The sequence below is a fragment of the Sorex fumeus genome, unplaced genomic scaffold (genome assembly GCF_029834395.1).
Source record: "Sorex fumeus unplaced genomic scaffold, SorFum_2.1 ptg000035l, whole genome shotgun sequence".
NCBI lineage: Eukaryota > Metazoa > Chordata > Mammalia > Eulipotyphla > Soricidae > Sorex > Sorex fumeus.
In genome coordinates, this window is record NW_026606092.1 from 22,360,374 (window position 1) to 22,380,040 (window position 19,667).

Here is a 19,667-nt window from a genome sequence, read left to right on the forward strand (position 1 = left end):
GGGTTTATTTTGTAACTTAAACTGGTGTGTTTAGAAATAAGAATTAGAACGATCTATAAGGTATGCAACATGATTTAGCATACTTAAATAATTACTGCCAATTATTTTTGTAATTGACAGTATATGAAGCATTCAAATATTTTCAGTATTCAAAGTAGTTTAGTTATATCACCCTGTCTACACACTAGATATCCAGACATCCATTCTACATAGTCATGACTTTGTGTCCATTGAGGAATTAGCTCCCCGTTTCTCCTACTTCTGTTTGAATCCTTTTAAAGTAGACAGACTTCCCCCTTTTTTGAGTACTATTTTAACTTTTTCTTGTTTAGATCCAGTTCCGATCTTTCCCTTTTAAAAATTTATCTGGGACCTCACAAGCATTGCTCAGGGGTCCAGAGGACTATTTGTGGTGAATGTCTACTGGACCCAATATTGTCGTGCTTGGTTCAGTGATTTGGTGCTGCTCAAACACAGCAGTGCTGAGGATCCCAGGCCTACATAGGACAGTGGTCAGCGGTTAAGCTCTATCTGGAATTAAACTCTGGGCCACTTATATGCTCTGGTCCTTTGAGTCCTCTCCTTGACTCCTTATTAACACTTTTCATGCTTTGTGCTGATATTCCGAAGTAGTCAGGTATTTATACAAACTATATTCTCAACTAGTTGCATGGACAATAATACATAGGAGGTACTCCATAGTACTTGTTGAGCAAATGCAATACATGCTCAGTGACTTTTATTGATTCCATTTTTTATTGAGTTCTTACTTGATCACTTGACATCCCATTACTCATCGATTTGCTCTAGTGGGCTCCAGTAATGTCTCCAGTCATCCCTGTTGCGTGCTAGTGTAGCCCAATGGCGTCTGCTTGTTCTAGGAACATGAAGAGCCTCAAACCGATCATTCAGGGTCTTGATGAAGAAGTCTGACCATTTTGTAGGTGGGCGACCACACAATCTTTTGACGTCCCATGGAATCCAGTCAATAATGGCTCTAGTTTAGTGGTCATCTCCAAATCTCATTACATATTCAACCCATCTGATTTTCGACACTTTGGCAAATGATACAGCATCCTTGATTCTTGACCGTTGATGGAGGTCAGAACTCCAGATTCTTTCTCTCATTTGAGTAAAGTGTGATACTCCAAGAATAGCTCTTTCGATTCTTCTTTGGGAGACCCGAATAGCATCCTCATCCTGTTTTCATAGGGCCCGGGTCTCTGAGGCATAAGATAATGCAGGAAGAACAGTGGAATCGAAGAGATGTGCCCAGAGCCAGAGGTTCTTTGTTCTCTTAGCTATTTCTTGAATGCTCTTGAAGGTGTTCCAAGCCACTCGCTTCCTCCTGCACAACTCAGGTGCCAGGTCATTCATCATGTTGACTTCTCCACCTAGATATACATAACTGTTGCATTTGGAGATGTTCATTCCATTGAGAGTGAATGGAGTGTCAGGAATGAGACTGTTTCTCATAAACATTGTCTTCAAGATATTCAGCTGTAGTCTGACCTTTCCACACTCACGGTCGAAGTTGGCCAGCATTTGTGCCGCTTGGCTAATGTTTGGTGTTATTAGAACTATGCCATCAGCAAAGCAGAGATGGTGTAGTTGCCAACCATCTATCTTCACTCCCATTCCTTCCCATTCCAGTAATTGCATGACGTTCTTGAGGGTGTCACTGAAGAATTTTGGAGAAATGGTATCACCCTGCCGAACCCCTCTCTTGACATTGATGACCACTTCTTTGTAGAATGGTGAGATCCTGGTAGTGAATCCATAATATAGCTCATGGAGGTTCCTGATGTACTGAGTTTAAATGCCCTGTTTGGCTAGGGCTTTGATGACCGCTTCCGTCTCAACAGAATCAAAGGCCTTCTTTAAATTAATGAATGTTAGACAGAGAGACATCTTGAACTCCTGAGAAACCTCAATGAGCTTGGTTACCGTGTGGATATGGTCAATGGTGCTGAATCCTTTGTGGAACCCGCAAAGGATTGATGTGATAGATCCATCATGACATCAGAGGACAGTCATCTTGGTCTTGTAGTTGGTGAAGGACAGGTGGGCATTGCGAATGCTTTTCCCAGCTTCTGCCTCATCTGCCAGCACTGCTGCTCTTCTCTCTTTGAGGTCTTCCTTTACTGCTTCTCTGCACTGCTTTGTGAGCTGGGACATTCGCTTGCAGTTGCCTGAGGCTGGCACCAAGCCATGTTGGCGAATAAGCTCAAGAGTTTTCGAAGACAGGCATTCTTACAATATTACATAAAGTGTATAGTTCTTTCCAAACAGTAAAACTTCACAAATTGTAGTTTGCCAGTTAGTGACATACTTTGCTTAAGTAGAAATCTGAATTAAGGTGTGCCAATTAGGAATATTCTAGATTCCTGTCTCTAAAAGATATAGCTGAAGCACAAAGTTTGTAAGTCGGTAACTGTACTTCATGGTGATTCATTAATAAAAAATATTTAAAAATAAAAATAAAAGATATAGTTTAACCTATTCTTAAGTAATCAATGTTTACAAAGTCTTGAGATGTTCATCAGCTTCTCGTACTATTCTGCCATGCAGAGGAAAATGGACTTTATAAGTGGACTGCTATTATGTCACAATTACTTCCTTTGCAAGCTGGCTCCCTAGACTTCAAAAAAGTATCAGATAAGCTTCATGGTTCTGAACAGTTAATAAGAAGATAAGTTGAGATTTTGCTGAACAATTAACCAGTATTACTGCAGCAATTGCTTTAGAGAAAAACCAATAGGTTGTTTTTCATTGGCTACGTGCATAAAGATATCTCATATGCATGCTATGCAGCTGTAAAGTCAAAGCAAGAGAAAATGAAAAACTTGGAAAAGCTATAAAGACTCATACACTGCTTAGCAGTTTTCTCTCCGAGTCTTGCGTATATTTCCTAGGCTAAGCAGACAATATCATAAACCACAGAAGTGACTTTGATCTAGTTATAATAGTTGGTGAGGAAGAGAACTCTCTGGTGGCTTAAAGGTAGAAAGAAAACCAAATCAAGAGAAGGAAACATACTAAACAATTTCTTTGATAAAGCTGTTTATATTTGGCTCACTAATAGACTTACCTTAGTCATGACCAAGAGATGGAAAGTTCGTAATGTAACTAATACCACTTTACCAGGATGAATAAAGAATGAACCTTGTGCCAAGCATTGGGTAGAATTTCGCTGGGGGAAACTAAAGGTACATGAGCAATTTGGTTCTGCCAAGTATGGCAAGTGGAACAACCAGCTGAATGAATGGCTGGATGAATGAGTGAATTAATAAATGCATAGTGAGAACTGTCTGCCTGAATTATTTCATTTCAGTCAAGCATGTAAAATGGATATAAAAACGCAGCTCCAGTTTACAGATGATTTTTTTAAGGCAGAGAAAATATTCTCAAGGAAAAAAAAGAGAAAGGAAACATCTTTTTTCTTTTCTTTTCTTTTCTTTTCTTTTCTTTTCTTTTCTTTTCTTTTCTTTTCTTTTCTTTTCTTTTAAGCAACGTGCTGCTATTGTGAGTACTGAGGCCATTCCCCTAAGATTCTGAGAATAAACACACAGATTTCATTAAATGTGCCTTTCCCATAGCTGGTCCATAAGCATTTCCCATGACTCTGCATTTGAGTATCTTGGCTAGGAGAGGATCTGGCCATTAGAAGGAGGGCTCTAGCTATGCTCGGTCCCAGCAGTGCTGAGAGACTTGGCACCTTTATATGCTACTTCCTAATACCAACCCAGCATAAAATGTCATCAGAAGCCTGCATAAACATTGGACTTAGATTCACATAAATTATTTCTGTCCTAAGGTGCTTCATGCCAGAATTTAGTAAAAACAACACTTTGAGTAAATAGAATTGGAGTATAAATGTAAGAATATTAATCCAACAAAATGATCATAGAAAAACATAATCAAAAGTACACACTTGTAAATCTTACAGTGATGTGAGAGGTTTATCTTGTGCGTCTGACTTTTTATTGAACATTTCCATAGAGTTCCTTTAAGCTGACACTGCCAAAGTGCTTTGAATTATCAGTTGCTTTGTGGAATTGTAAAGTCTTTGAGTTTCATTAAAGTGCTTAGAAATTATTTTAATAATCATGTGTGTGATTAGTGCCTGTTTAGTGCTGGATCTACAAATTCATTTTAAGAGTAAACATTGGGACAATGAAATGTAATGCCAGATACGATTGCTCTTGTCAGCAGAAACATTGTCTTATTTTATTAAAATTCACCAAGAAAATGTGATGAACAAAAGATATAGCTTATATTTATGGATACTTCCACCCTATATTATGATATCTACATACCACAAGGTTAAATTAGTAGAGTTTTCATTATTTTGCCTGGCATATATAGATAGAGGGGGGCATAGCCTTTTTGATATGTGCGTACATGTTATTTATTATGCACGGCTGCCCCCGAAGTCCTATTTGGATTCCTGCTCTAATATAACGGTGCTTATATTATCAGTACTGAGAATTTATAAGAGAATGAAGAATTCCAGAAAATGATGTAATTTAGCTATTGGCAATAACGTTGTAACATTCTCAGTGATTCATTGTGCCTTTATTTACTTATTAAATAATATTTAATTCTAAAAATATACTTATAAAATTAAAAGAAATTGCAATATGAAGTAAAAACACCATTTCTCTCTAAACTACAATTGTCATCATTCTTCCCAGTACCTCTCCTTGTAATCGTTTTGTCTTTTTCTGTTTTCTACCATCTCTCTGAACTCTGAGCTCTTCTCTCTGATGTGTTGATATGCTTTCCCCCAAAGCCACTCTCTTTATCCCTTCTCCTACCCACTCTTCTACTTCTTGTTATTCTCTCATTCTCTACTGATATGGGAATAATAGGATCCCTGGGCTGTCCTTACAGTATAATTAAAGTATGAATTTCCAGGAGTTGAAAATTGCAGACCATTTTTATTATGCTTCTATAATAAAGCCAGGTAACATTGAGAGAATTAAAATGCTTTTTCCTACCAGATAACTTGGTGAAGATTTTTCCCCCTTGGTTCTATTGTTTTAAGAAACTGAAAAAGGGAATAAGATTTACCAATTTCTTTCTCAAAACACCTCTATCTTTTACATGATATATATCCCCCTAGATCCTGGGAATATGTTGTAAACTTGTAACAGATGGTGATGAAACTTCACATTTTTATACAATACATGTTTTTGATATTCTGCATTTTCTATATGTGTCTTCCAGAGAAAATTACCTTGAGTGAACAAGTCATAATCTGAAAGGAAAATACCCCACAGATAGACTCGCATAGAAATGATGAGTCAGTTGGGTTTTGTTTTGTTCCCTTCAGTGAGATGAAACAATTTCAGATGAAAATCAGAATGCTAAAATACAGCAACCAAAGGTCATTTTTTGAAAATGGGAGGTGTGTCTGTTAATTGCTCCAAGAATACCAGCTAGCTGTATTTACCAAACAGAAACACGGAGGAGATGGAATATCACTGTTTGCAAGTAGGAATGCTATTTGCTTCACTTGGGTAATGTTGGGGGCTTACCAAAAATCGTTCTGGCACATCTACCAGCATGAATGTTAGGAGGGTTCTAACACTGTGAGTGCTGATATTTTATGAATGTTTTATCACTGGCTTGAAAACAAGAAGTTTGCAATTGAATCAACAACATGTCAGAGAGACAAAATATTAAAGGGGGAAAAAAAGAACATTAGTTGGAATTACTGATGTCCCTATTGTAAAAACAAACTGAAGCTAATAAGAAACTTGATCCTCTTAACCGATTAACAAAAGTCAAGTTTTAATTGCATGGCTTTCCAGACAAATCAAGTGGTACCATTCACTTGAGCACTGGTTCTGAAGGGAGGGTGCCGTAATGGGGGAAACTGCTGCAGATTCAGTTACCCACCTCTCTTCTCGACAGCTTCAATGCATTGCTTTACAAACCGTGGAACTGTGGAATTTTCACGTTCACACACTGTGTGCAGATGAGAGCCAAAAATTTGATCTGCAAAAGAAACAAAGATGAGCTTCATTAAAATCTAAGCCTGCGTTGTTCTTTAATTTGATTCTGTTTCCGTATCCACTGCTGATGAAATCTGTATCTTGCATAGAAATCGATTTTTTGCTTTAGTTCCAAAGTGCATATTGCAGAGCTATAAAGACCATAACTTCCTTTTTTGCAGAATAGGACCCTGGCCCCAGAGAAGGAAAATTAACACTCTGCCATCGATTAGGTGGGTATGACTGACTAAATTATAGTCTCTCTGGACCTTAATTTTTGTTGTCTGTAAAATAAGGCCACACAATTAAGAAAAATTTCACGAATTAATATTTGTTAATTGGTGTTTGAGTATTTGAAAAATATATCAATGATCATCAAATTTGTGATTTTTTCACTATAGTTCAAAAATTTGTTCTAAATAAATTTTAGGAGAATTTTTTTCAGTCTGTAATTCAGTGATATTTGAAAAGACAAATTTCAGGAAAGTGAATTTCTTAACACTTTTCCTATATTGAATTCTCCTCCTCCTCTCTAAGCATCCTCTTTTTTAGGGTTTCATTCAGGTGACCTTTTTTCTATCATTTTTTTTTCAATCTCAGCTCTCATATAATGAGTACTTGGGGATTCTAGAGCCTCAAGACATTAATACGTAATATGAGGTGAAAGGACCTGTGATCAAAATGGTTTAACAACATTAGGTTAAATAAGGTTAAATAAGGTTCTTGCATGTGTACCTGTGTTCATAGCTTGTGATATGCCAATAGCACCAGGAATATTCTTTTTTTTTCTGCTTTTTGGGTCACACTCAGCATTGCACAGGGGTTGCTCCTGGCTCATGCACTGAGAAATCACTCCCAGTGGTGCTCAGGGAACCATATGAGATGTTGGGAATCGAACCCCGGTCGGTTGCATGCAAGGCAAAAGCCCTGCCTGCTGTGCTATTGCTCCAGCCCTGCATCAGGAATATTCTTGGGGGCTGGAGGATGCACCAGTTTCCAAAATTCATTGAGATAACCAAGATTCATCCTATTATTTCACAGAATATGTGTTTTAGAGATATCTAACAGTGATGGGGACAGATGTGAACTGGTATAAAAGGCTGCCCACTTTGCTATAACTAAAATGTCCTTCCTGATGGACAGTGCATAATATGACTTTCTACCAATGAATTTGTTTCCTTTCTTTGTTACCCACCCTCCTCTTCTCCCTTCATACTTGCCTATAGCTACTGAAGCCTCATTGCTTTTACTGTTCCTTTCAAGCACTCTTCTGCCTCAGGGATTTTGCATTGATCATTTCCAAGGAAAGATAGTGATGTAGGTTTCTGACAAAATGTTACTGTCTTATTGCACTCTCCCCTTCACCCACCCCACGGACAGCAACACTCAATATGCACTCTATAAGTCATTGCCTTAATTTTCTTATAATACTTTCCTCTACCTGACATAAAAGATGGCTGAAGTAATTGGTTAATTAACTCCCTTGCTAAGCACACGAAGTTCAAAGAGTAAGCATATAACCGATTTCTTTTACTACCGACCCTGGTTCGATTCTTCCTCCATCTAAGAGAGCCCAGCAAGCTAGCGAGATTATCCCACCCGCACAGCAGAGACTGGCAAGCTACCTGTGGCGTATTCAATATGCCAAAAACAGTAACAAGTCTCACAATGGTGACGTTACTGGTGCCCGCTGGAGTAACGAAACGACAGTGCTACAGTGCTACTGAACCTCCAGTAACTATATGGCATTGGCACAAACTACAAGTACAATAAAAATTAATCAAATGCTTGGCTGTAAGGCATCCTAAATACCAATGAAGTCTTCAATAAACTTTATAAATATTTGAGCAGATGTGGGGAATAAAATATATTAATGCAATCAAGTAGAATGATAAATGATCTATCATTATATCATTACCAAGGGTTTCTCAGAGTAGAATGTGGAGAGACTTCAAGGAAGTTGTGATTTTCATTCATTTCTTAGAAAAGGCTATGGTTTGGAGCTGGAGAGATAGTGAATGACTTGATGTGATTACCTTGTATGTGGCCAATTAAGGTTCAATTCTTCAGACCATCATGGTTCCCAGAGCACCAAAGGAGAAGCTCCCCAGGACAGAGCTGGGAATCTTGGAGTAGGCCAAGAGTAAGCTGAGTGTTCCCTCCCTTGGCCACCAATTCTGTCCCCCCAAAAGGTGATGATTTTAATTAGATAAAGTCTTGTAGAGAAGAAAGCAATGGAAATTCAAGCACTGGCAACACAATACTCAAATTGTGGATGGTCTTACCTTTTAATGCCTTAATTTTTGGCCTTAAATTTTAAGGTGGGTTGAACTTCTTGAGATTGCACAGTACTATTGACTGATTTCTTATATACTCTTTTCCTCTCGAAGTTGTTCTTAGTTTTTGTTCAGAGAATGTGAAACTGTTCTCTTGATATCAGCTTCAATTGCATTCATTTTTGGATGATTAGGTACTTTAATTAGCAACTCATATCACTTAGGTACTTATTTAATTTAATATTTATTAATATTATTTTTTAAAGTTGATAATTGACAATAAAATTAATAATTTTATTGCCATTTAATATTTAATAATAATAAATATTATTGAAAATTAGATATTTTGTTATTTATTTTGGGTACTTTTATTTGTTCAGTGATTAGTGGCATATGGAAAGCTATAGGAATAGATCCTTTCCCATGATAAAAGTAAAGGTGTATATGAAGATTCTGTTTCCTCTTCCTTTATCCTGCTTTAAACACAACTGTACAATGATACAGTGTTGGGCAATAATGTAGTAGTCCTGTGATCATTAGACAAAATAATAATAATAATAATAATAATATATTTTTAAAAAATCTACCCAAAAAAGTGAGACCTCAATGATCACTTAATCACTTAAGTTATATGAAATAAAATTTCTTTTAACTAAATATTCTTTCACCTAACATCAGTTTAATTTAAAAAAATGTATGTGTGGCAAGGAGTCGGGACATAAATCATAGATAGGGAAGTGCAAACACTTTGAGTTGGCTAAGAGGATAATGTGATTGATTGGGAAATATAATGAAGATCAGAATGGAAGTGCAGTAAATAAAATCATTATTTGAAGTTCTCATTTTCTCTGAATTAGATTCATACATTCACCTCCATTGCCACATAACTGTGTAATAAAATTCACTACAGTGGGAAACATTTCTTTTTCTCATTTCATTGATATTAGTCTCAGCCATATGATTTGCCTTGGATAACGCAGCGGGAACAAAAATGACAAAGTGTTAGTTAATAGTTGAAACTCACAGAGACATCATATATTTTTGCTCCCCTACTTCTTTTTTTTTTGCTCTTGAAAGAACAAACTTCTGTCCTCTATCCCATCCCACCAGTTAGAGTTGCATCCCTTCATTCTAGGCTACAGAATTACTACAACTGGTGCAAGCTAAGGGCAACCTACAGTCAGAAGAGAGGTCTAGTCAGGTAAGAATTTTAAAGGAAAGGAGCTCAGCCAAATCTGCCCTAGACAACTTAATCCACAGACACCTAGGAAATAAATGCTTTAATCATGTTTTAAGTTTTTAAATAGAGTAGTATTTTATTTTGTTTCTTTAGCATGTCATCTGTTCTTGGACACTTAGGTTGTTTCCAGGTTTTGGCTGTGAATAGCCCTTCAATGAACATTGGAGTGCAAGGGTCTTCTGAATAGTCCTTGGACCCTTGGGACAGATGGATTGCTGGTTCATATTGAAGTTCAATGATTTGTGTTTTTAAAATGTATCAATATTGTTTTTCAAAAAGGCTGAATACACTGACATTTCCACCTCCTACTTGCCACTCTGTGGATGAAATTGAAGGAAAACACACTAAATCAAGTCAGACTGAAGGAGAAGGACAGATATAGGATGATATCTCTCATAATTTAGATACAAAGAAGCATAGAAAGGAAATAGAAAAATGTTTAAGGCAACAGAACCTAAGATCAGGTCTACAGAACTAAGCTTACCATGGCAAGAAAATGAGGGGAGGCATGGAGGTTTAAGGGTGGGGAGAGGAAACCTTGAGATAATGGTGGGGAAAAGCGGACATTGGTAGAGAATATGGTGTTGGAAGTTTATATGCCTGAAATCCTCTCATTAATAGTATTTCAAATCACTGTGAAAAAATAAAATTGTTTAAAAAATTCTTCTCATAGGTAACAGAGACCTTGTATTTGTTATGTAGCAACATTTTATTGATAAAATACAAAGGAATCTATAATTTTGGTGATCTAAGACAGAAGTTACCTTTGTCTACTCATGACCCCTTTTGACTGAGAGATTTTACCTGACCTTGGCTATAAAATATAGCTGTACAAATCAAACAATTATTGATAATGGGTTATAAATTTATTTTCTATTTGTTACAATTATTTTCATTCAGAGAGTTATAACCTAAAGTGCTCAGTGATTACTTCTGGCTCTGTGCTCAGGAATTACTCCTGTCATTGCTCAGGGAATTATATGGGATTCTGGGAATCTAACTCAAGTCAGCTTCCTGCAAGGTAAGCATCTTACCTGATTTTATCTTTCTGACAACTCATAAATTTATCTTAAGACAAATTTTTTGTGGTTACCCACAGTGATGTGACCCCAGATGGGGTCATAATCCACAATTTTAGAAAGGCTTTAATCTATCTCATGAGAAATTAAAGACTGCTGATAGAAATAGTAACTCAGGAACAAAGAGAGGGAAAAATTCTAACTTTGCTTAGAGTATGGAACTATGCATCACTTTAGTTCAACGGTAAGTATGGGTCCCAAAGAAACTATTCTCATCTTAACAGTCAATCATACTATACCTCATCTAATATTATGGCACTTCTTATTTTGCATTCTTTCCAGATCAATCCAATTCAAGATCCATTCAGTGAATACTTACTGAGCACTTAGAGTGTGTTTAGCTTTATAAACACTATGAAGATAGATTGATTTAGTAACTACTACAGTGAATACAGCAATTCACTGCTCCAGTCAAAAAACACAATGTTGGTTGGATGAGACATGATATTCTACAATGTGGGTGTGTGGAGAAAAAGAATTCTCAGAAAACATCACAATCTAATCTGATTATCAGACATATTTTGTATTTATGCTGCTTTAGGCAAGGTCAAGTGATTTTATATTTCCTAAATTATTTAATCCTTCCCCCAATTCCTAGCCTTTTTTGTGGGCAGGCTGTTGGGAGGATACACTATTGTCAGAGTTAGCAAGCAGTTGCAATGGAACCCATGGAGGAGGGAGAGAGTAGAAAAGAGAATAAATATAGAAAAGCATTTGGGTGTTCTAAACCATTATGACCTTGGTGGAATCAGAGTACTAGAACTGTAGTTCTGCTGTGGTCACATGTGCACAGGACAATGTGGAGTGTTATAATTGACCTTTTCGGTTCAAACTCATAACCTCACTAACATGGAAAAACTTACCCAACTTTAAAGACACTGAATTGTGCAAACCGAGGAAGATGGGGACCCATCCCCACTTATTTAGCGCACACCTTAAATACCTTTACCCTAAACAAGATTACTACTCTTCCTTCAAATCACCTGTATCCCCATTGTGTCTGTAGTGTGTACAATATCTAATGAACCTGTCTTGTTTTTGAGTTCTCACAAAAACAAAGAATCTCAGTCAATGGTGACAGTTAAATTATCCTGATATGGGGTTGTAGAGATAGTGCAGGGCTTAAGGTGTTTGCCTTCCATAGGACTAGGTCCCTAGTACTGTGTATAGTCCTGAATCACTTCAAGGAGTGATTTCTGAGCATGGATACAGACATCAGCACTGAGCAAAGTCAAGTATCACCCCCAAACCGAGAATTTTTTAAAAAATTCTGATCTTAAGGTAGAAGTTTAACTGAGTAGTTTGTGCATATTTACAATTCAATGAGTTAGGTAAATTCAAAATTAGTCCTGAATTAAGATAATGAACCTGAGCTAGGTAGAAAAGGGTTATTCAAAGAAGTATGGGAGCTTGAGGTGGGAAACGCATCAACCCGTTAGGTGGAAAGAACCTCCAAGGCCATTGCTTGTTTGCAGAGGAGTGAACTATGGAAACCTGAACATTTGGAAAATGATAGATTGCTATTTAGAAATTAAGAGCAGCATCTTGAGACCCAACAGAATGATAAATGGAGCTATAGGAACTTGTTCTTGAATTCAGGAATTCAGTGGATAGGACCTGTCTTTTGTAGAAGCAGAAAAGCAGATGGTTGCAATGAGAATATGGAGAGAAGTGAGCGACTAGAGATAGCAAATAGTCTCCATTTGATAAGTCTCTTTGTGGGGATTAATTAAAATGGAAAGTGGAACTTGGAAAAGGATTTTGACAGAAGTTGGTAAAGAGAGAGCTTCAACAGCTGACTCATTTTGATGGCCATGATGCTAGGGGGTGGGTGTGCAGCTCTATAGACTAGGGTTGCTCTGTAAGAGAGGTGGGGGAGGTGCATTACTGCCACTTACTGGGTGGTCCAGGCAACTGCAGGCAGTCCTTCATGGGGAAATTTTCTCCTGCCTGACAGCCAATAGTGTCCCGGATAAGAAAGGTTCCAGCTGTATTGAATTTCATTAGAGAGATGGGAAAAGTTTGCTTTCAGTAATTACCAGTAAAGCCCCAAAGTTGTTTCTTGACTTTCATCCCTGTGTAAACCCTATTTTTAAACTATAACTGTTATGCAAAAAAAGTATTGCTTTGGACATCCTAGATGAAGCTGACTAAATCATCAGTTATATTGTGACTCAAGTTTGGCCAAAGCAAGTTTCCCCCCAATCAATATGCAGTTGCCATACTAAGTATGGAAGGAGTTAACTCCACAAATTTGTACTGTAGGACCATCCAGATTTCAAAATTGTTTGAAGATATCAACAACAGTGGGTAAATGGACACAGAAAATAACTGGCAGAGGAGTGACTGAAGTGGGTAGACCACAACGCTTCACTTTTCCCTGTCTATATGCAGGTAGTTCACATCCTTTTCATGAGGTGCGTGTGTGGGGGAGGGGGGTCCTCTTAGATCCTTAAGTGTTGTCAATATTATCCACTAATTTCAAATGGACTTTGGCTGAATTTCCCCTTTTTGCAACCAAATAAATTTGACTGGAACGTGATCATTGTATCAATCAGAAGATTTTAAGAGAAATCTTTTAATTATAACAAAAAATGACCTGCCATTCACTGCTGCAGTTGACAGTCAGTGCTTAGGAAGATACCAATTATCTAATGTTTAACTTCTATAGATGACTTCTATAAGAGGACTGGAGAGATAGCACAGCGGGTAGGGCATTTCAGCTGACCTGGCCGACCTGGGTTCGATTCCTCCGCCCCTCTCGGAGAGCACGGCAAGTTACCGAGAGTATCTCGCCCGCACCGCAAGCTCCCCGTGACGTATTCGATATGCCAAACACAGTAACAACAAGTCTCACGATGGAGACGTTACTGGGCCCGCTTGAGGAAATTGATGAACAACGGGAGGGCTGTGCTACAGTGCTATATACCATGACCCTGATTTTCCTTTGGGTATGATGCCATTCTCATTCTACCGCCATTTTTTTTTTTTAGTCATACACACCCAGTCTATTTAGCTCCATGATGTTCACATCCCTGGTAATAGTAACTGATTGAGATGAGCAAAAGACTCAGGTGGATCGAGGCACATGAATACTGACATTTTCCCCCCACCCAGCTAATACAGGAAAATATGAGCTCTCTTCCTAAAGGAGTTTTCAATGAGAATATCAGTCATATAGAAGTTCTATTACTTCTGTCTGGAAAGAAAGATTTAAGAATAGAGCCAACAGAAAAAGGAGAGGAAGAATCCATTTTGTACCTTAGATCCAGTCATGCCTTAATCTACTCTTGCCTCTCGGACTTTCCAAGAGTCAATACATTTTATCTTTACTTTGAGATTTAAATGAGTTCTTATCAATGAAACTGAAAGAATCTTTGACTATTAACTTAGCTTCAATACACAAAATAATGAACTGTGCAACTCAGGGGAGGTTATGATGCACATGAAATGAATTGCGAAGTGTTATCCAAAGACAGTAAATCATAGATTTTTAACTGAAATGTTATCAGATTTAAGGGTTGTAGGATTGCCATTGTTCTGTAAAACAGATATACTCTGGGGTTTGATATACTAGGGAAGACAATTAAATTAAAGGAATGGGTTTGAGCTACCACCCCTTTAATCATAAGAAAAAGGGAGGACAGAGAAGATACTCTGTTTTCTTGGCAATCATTGGTAAACTTAGCTTTTGTCTCTTCAACTCCCAACACTATTGCCCTGGCACAATGTTTAGGACTATTCTTTCCCTTTCATCATGGTATTCTAAATAAGGGAGCAGTTCCAAACCTCTGAGCTCCAAATCCCCACCTATATTCTCATTAGTAAGATCACTGTTAATCTTTTCCTATTCTTTTAATGATATTTTTGTGTTTATAAAACACCTCTTTCTAGGGGGGCCAATAATTTTTGAAACTTAGTATATGCCTATAGCTTTGGCCAGTGTTATCATTATATCTTTATTCAACCACTCTATTGCTTATGCCAGGAGTGGCAGGCAACACATTGTTTGGAAAAAATCCATTTTCTATCATTTTTCTTTGAAAGCATATTTCAGTGAGAAAAACAAATAGAACTTCCACATGATTGCACTTATAAATCATGTTGTTTACATAATGAATTAGTTTAACTAGGAAATGGTGGTTTTTAATCTTTAAGCTCTCAAACTTTTGACCGATTTAGTTAGTTCATCAGCATAACCAGGTTAAGTCTCCTAGATTACAAATTAGCTTCATTCTCCTTCATCTCTGCTATATATTTTTTGACAAATTATGGAATGAACACCCAGTAATGGGATCTTTGTCAGTTAGATTCCAAATGAATCAAAACTACGAGGAAAACTACTCAATAGAGGCAGTTATATGTTCAAATAATGTGACGGTGTTATCATCATTTACCCAGGGAGACAGTCTCCATACACTTTTCAAAATGATGTTATCCTGCTTTCAGGACAGAGGGCCATTGCAGTAATTCTACTAAATTTTATAAGGGAAAAACAAAACACCTGGAGCTATACTTGTATGAGAGATATGAAGGGAGCAGAAAACAAAATAACAAACTAAACTACTCAGCCATTCACACTCACAAAATCAGGCAATTGTTTGGACTATGAAGAAGGCTCATTAATTCGTTCGGCTTTAATAGGTAAATACCCATGGTGGCTACTGTAAGAAAAGAAAATTATTTGAATATTATAGAATGATTGGAGGGAACTCAAAGATTTTACTGAGACATGAAGTAATTTATGAATTTCTCAAAAAAATATTACTGGAGGTCAGAGAACTGATTTTGAAGAGACTGAAAATTCAAGATGATCTGAAAGTCTGTGAAACAGGAATCAAGAACTAGAGCAGTTGCCTCATGACTCTGAAATCTGGGTCAGTGTGCACTTCTCATTGCCATTATCAGCACCAACAGCTGCTACAGTGATCTTAGTTTTCAAATATTCAAGATTGGAAGTTCCAAAAGAGAACGCCTAGTCAGTAGAAAATGTGAGAGAGGAAAAATATATGACTTTGGCAGCTATCTTAGTACGTATCATTCATTTGGATTCTTTTTCTTACAGGGCATTCACCTGGATTCTTTTTCTTACAGGAAGGGCAAGGCAGATCATTTTCAGATAGGTTGATATAAGATAGGAATGGCAAAGAATACAGCAAGGTAAAATAATATTTCTACATGGATGATTTTACCAATTTCATTGAATTCAACTTTGATTTTAAAGCTATGCACCAGAGTTCTTCAGCTTTTTTACTCCTGTGTGTTGGCACCTGTCCTATCCTTGTACTAGTCATGTACCAGTAGTTATAACTAAGGCAGTAAAACCATTGGTTCCAACCTTCCTACGCCAGCAGAATAGCACCATTCTGTGTAACAGTGGCTAATGACCAATGCTTTAAATGACACCTAGCTTTCCTTTTGAGAATAGATTTCCAAGTCTAAGTGTTCAGATTCCTTATCAAAAATTCCCATCTCTATTTTTATTTTTAAATTTTGTTTAATTTGTTTAATTTTGTCTCCACTACCACACTGAATCTCCATCTATTTTTCCCCAGACTTTACTAAAATGTTTTAAGATGTGTTTTATCAATAAATGGTGCAGTTTATTGATGACTTGTGTCTTTGAATTAAGAAGTACCAAAATATGCCTGTTGCTACAATGCTACTGAATATAACATATGTTAAGTTATTTGGAAGCTACTTATGGTGCCTTGGGGGCTTTGATTAAAATTATTAGCTACAGCTTTTTTGATAAATAGATAGCAAATATTGGGACAATACTGCTGAATACATGCAAGAAGTAAATCTCTCTGCTTTCCTGAGATTTTTTGTTTGTTTGTTTTTTGGTAAGAGGCAAGTACAGGAAAAAGCTTATTTTTTTAACTTTTAAGTAGTTTGAAATCTAAATAAACAGGAGTTCTGAATATATACACTTCTGTGTATAATTCCCCCTACGCCCCCCCTCACACAAGTTTATTCCTATCTTTCTTTTCATCTAATCCAACAGATTTTAAAATTGCTTGTGGTAAGTGACAGTTCTATTATGAAAAGACTGACCCAGAAAAGATTTGGTGGACTCTCTGGGGAACATGTCTGCGAGTAAGGGGTGGCTGTGGCCTATACCTTCCAGTGGAAGCGGGAAAGATGGCTATAGGGAGCATACTTTGATAGAAGCACCAAAGACGAGTTTCAGAGATAGGTTAGCTGCCAGGTTAACAGAATGGCAGAACTCTTCTACAGTTCTTGAATTCTTTTTCCTTCTTCCCTTTGATTGTTATCAGCAGTCTCCCTTCCAGTTTTACCCTGAATCCCTAACAATCCATCCAAGAAATATTCTTTGAACCCTATTTGTTAAGCTCCTAAACTCTCCTAAAAATAGATTTCAAATTAATTTTTAATACAATTTTTAAATTCAACATTCTGATGAAAACACTAAGAAGAATTTTGTATTTAAATGAAGAATTTATGGGGTCAGAGCAATTGCACAGATGGTAGGGAACTTGCCGTGGGTGCAGATGACCTCAATTTGATCCCCAGCATCTTGTATGTTTCCCCGAGTACCCCTCCAACAGTAATTCCTAAGTGTAAGCAAGGTGTGGTGTAAAAATTAAAAAAAAAATTAATGAACAATTTATTACTGGAATTGAGTGATAAGTATGACACTTTTCTGTCTTTTATAGGAAGCAACTTGGTCCTATCCTTCTACTCCAGCACAAAAGAGAAGCACACACACTCATGCACACAGATGTGCTTGCACACACACAGAATAAAAATGATACAGAGACTACTTTGACTAAGTGAATATTTTTTGGGCTTTTTAGTCACTTGTACCATATTACTATTTATGAGCATTTTTCAATTTTTACTTTATTTTAGTTTATCTTAGCTTTTATTTTTTTTTATTTAATCACCCTGTCACCATGAAATAGATACAATTACAAAGCTTTCATGATTGAGTCTTGGTCATGAAATGTTCCAACACCCATCCCTCCACCAGTGTACTTTTCCCACCCCATGTCCCTCCTGCCACCCCCCTTCCCCAGCCTGCCTTATGGAAAGTACTTTTCTCTCTTTCTTTCTCCCTTTCTCCCTTTCTCCCTCTCTCCTTTCTTTCTTTCTTTCTTTCTTTCTTTCTTTCTTTCTTTCTTTCTTTCCTTCCTTCCTTCCTTCCTTCCTTCTTTCTTTCTTTCTTTCTTCCTTCCCTTCCTTCCTTCCTTCCTTCCTTCCTTCTTTCTTTCTTTCTTTCTTTCTTTCTTTCTTTCTTTCTTTCTTTCTTTCTTTCTATTTCTTTCTCCTTTTCTTTCTTTCTCTCTTTCTTTCTTTCTCCTTTTCTTTCTTTCTTTCTTCCTTTCTCCCTCTTTCTTTCTCTCTTTCTCTCTTTCTCTCTTTCTTTCTTTCTTTCTTTCTTTCTTTCTTTCTTTCTTTCTTTCTCCCTTCCTTTCTTTCTCATTCTCTTTCTCTCTTTCTCTCACCCCCCTTTCTCTACCTTTATCTCTCTCTTTCTCTCTCTCCTTTTCAGCATTACAATATGTAATACAGATACTGAGAGGCCATCATGTTTGGTTGTTTGCCTACTTTCAAGGTGAAAAGCTCTTAATATATAAACATATTAATATATAAACTCTTAGTATATAAACATACAGTAATAGAATGTGATATCAGACGGTGATAGGTACTATGTTAACATTAACTAAGGTATGGAAATAGTGGGGTGTCCTCAAATTGTCTTTAATACAGTGGATTCTGAACAGACACCAAAAGAAGTGGAGGTGTGGAAGGCAGCTATGCTATTAAAAAATAAATAGAAAGAGAAGGACAACTAGCATATGGTCTCATTTATTTGTGGTTTATAAAGAACAAAGTAAGGAATAGACAATGTCCACTGAAAACAAACTCTTTGACTGACAAAATTCAGGTTACCAAGAGGGGAAAGTGAGTTCAAAGAATCCACCAGACTAAGGTGGAGAGAATATCTTTTCAACAAAATATAAGTTAAAACAAAAACGTAAATGTGTGGGCCATGCAAATATATCCCAAAGAATAATGATCTCAGACTGTAGGAGTAAATAGGGTATGAGATAGGGGCAGCAGAGAAGCCTTTTGAGTGGAGTGAAATGATAGAACAGCAAGAACTATGGTTTAGGATGAAATAGAAAAGTAGCCTTGTGTTGGGCAGGGACGTGGGGGTGGGTGGGATTAGAACAGAGAAGTCACCACTACAACAATCATTGTTGGAAATGATTACTCTGGGCAAAAAATGAGTTCCTGAAAGTACTTAAAGGAATATACATGATAACCCTTCAGTAGCTGTATGTAAGCAATAATGTTAAGAAGGAGAGAGAGGAAGGAAGAGAGAGAGAGAGAGAGAGAGAGAGAGAGAGAGAGAGAGAGAGAGAGAGAGAGTACCTGTCTGCCAAAGAGACAGGTGGAGGGGAGGTAGTTGGTGGGAAGGACACCGTGGACTTTAGTGGTGGGAAATGTGCACTGGTAAAAGGAAGGTGTTCAAATATTGCATGACAGAAACACAATCGTAAACAACTTTGTAACTGTGTATCTCACAGAGATTCAATTTAAAAAAAAAAACTAGCCTTGGGGGAAAGAACAGAAGTCTCAGAAGAACTCTGCCAGCTTGAGCCACACACCCAGACAAAACTTTATGATCTGAAGTAGCACTGTCCTCACGTTTTTCATAGATTTGCTCAAGTGGGCACCGGTAACATCTCCATTGTGAGACTTGTTGTTACTGGTTTTGGCATATCGAAACGCCACGGGGAACTTGCCAGACACTGCAGTGAGGGTGGGAAACTCTCTGTAGCTTGCCAGGCTCTCCGAAAGGGATGGAGGAATCGAACCCAGTTCAGCTGTGTGCAAGGCAAACGCCCTACCCACTGTGCTATTGCTCCAGCCCACTCATAAAGTAAAGAACTATTTATAGAAATTAATTCTGATCATCACAAAATTTCCTGTAGTGTATCTTATGTTAAAGCACCTATATTTCATGGGCCATAGAGATAATACGGGAATTAAAGCTGACACCAGTTTGATTCCCAGCAATGCCAGGAGAGATCCC

The 19,667-nt window shown here is 37.3% G+C and overlaps 1 protein-coding gene across 1 annotated transcript in view; it reads right to left on the bottom strand.

The window, feature by feature from the left end:
- Positions 1-19,667, bottom strand: part of ARHGAP15 (Rho GTPase activating protein 15) — a 759,615-nt gene that overhangs the window by 271,736 nt on the left and 468,212 nt on the right. Inside the window, exon 10 of the mRNA XM_056117651.1 lies at positions 5,908-6,006. Coding sequence (XP_055973626.1) covers positions 5,908-6,006 — 99 coding nt within the window. The remainder of the gene's footprint in view (positions 1-5,907; positions 6,007-19,667) is intronic.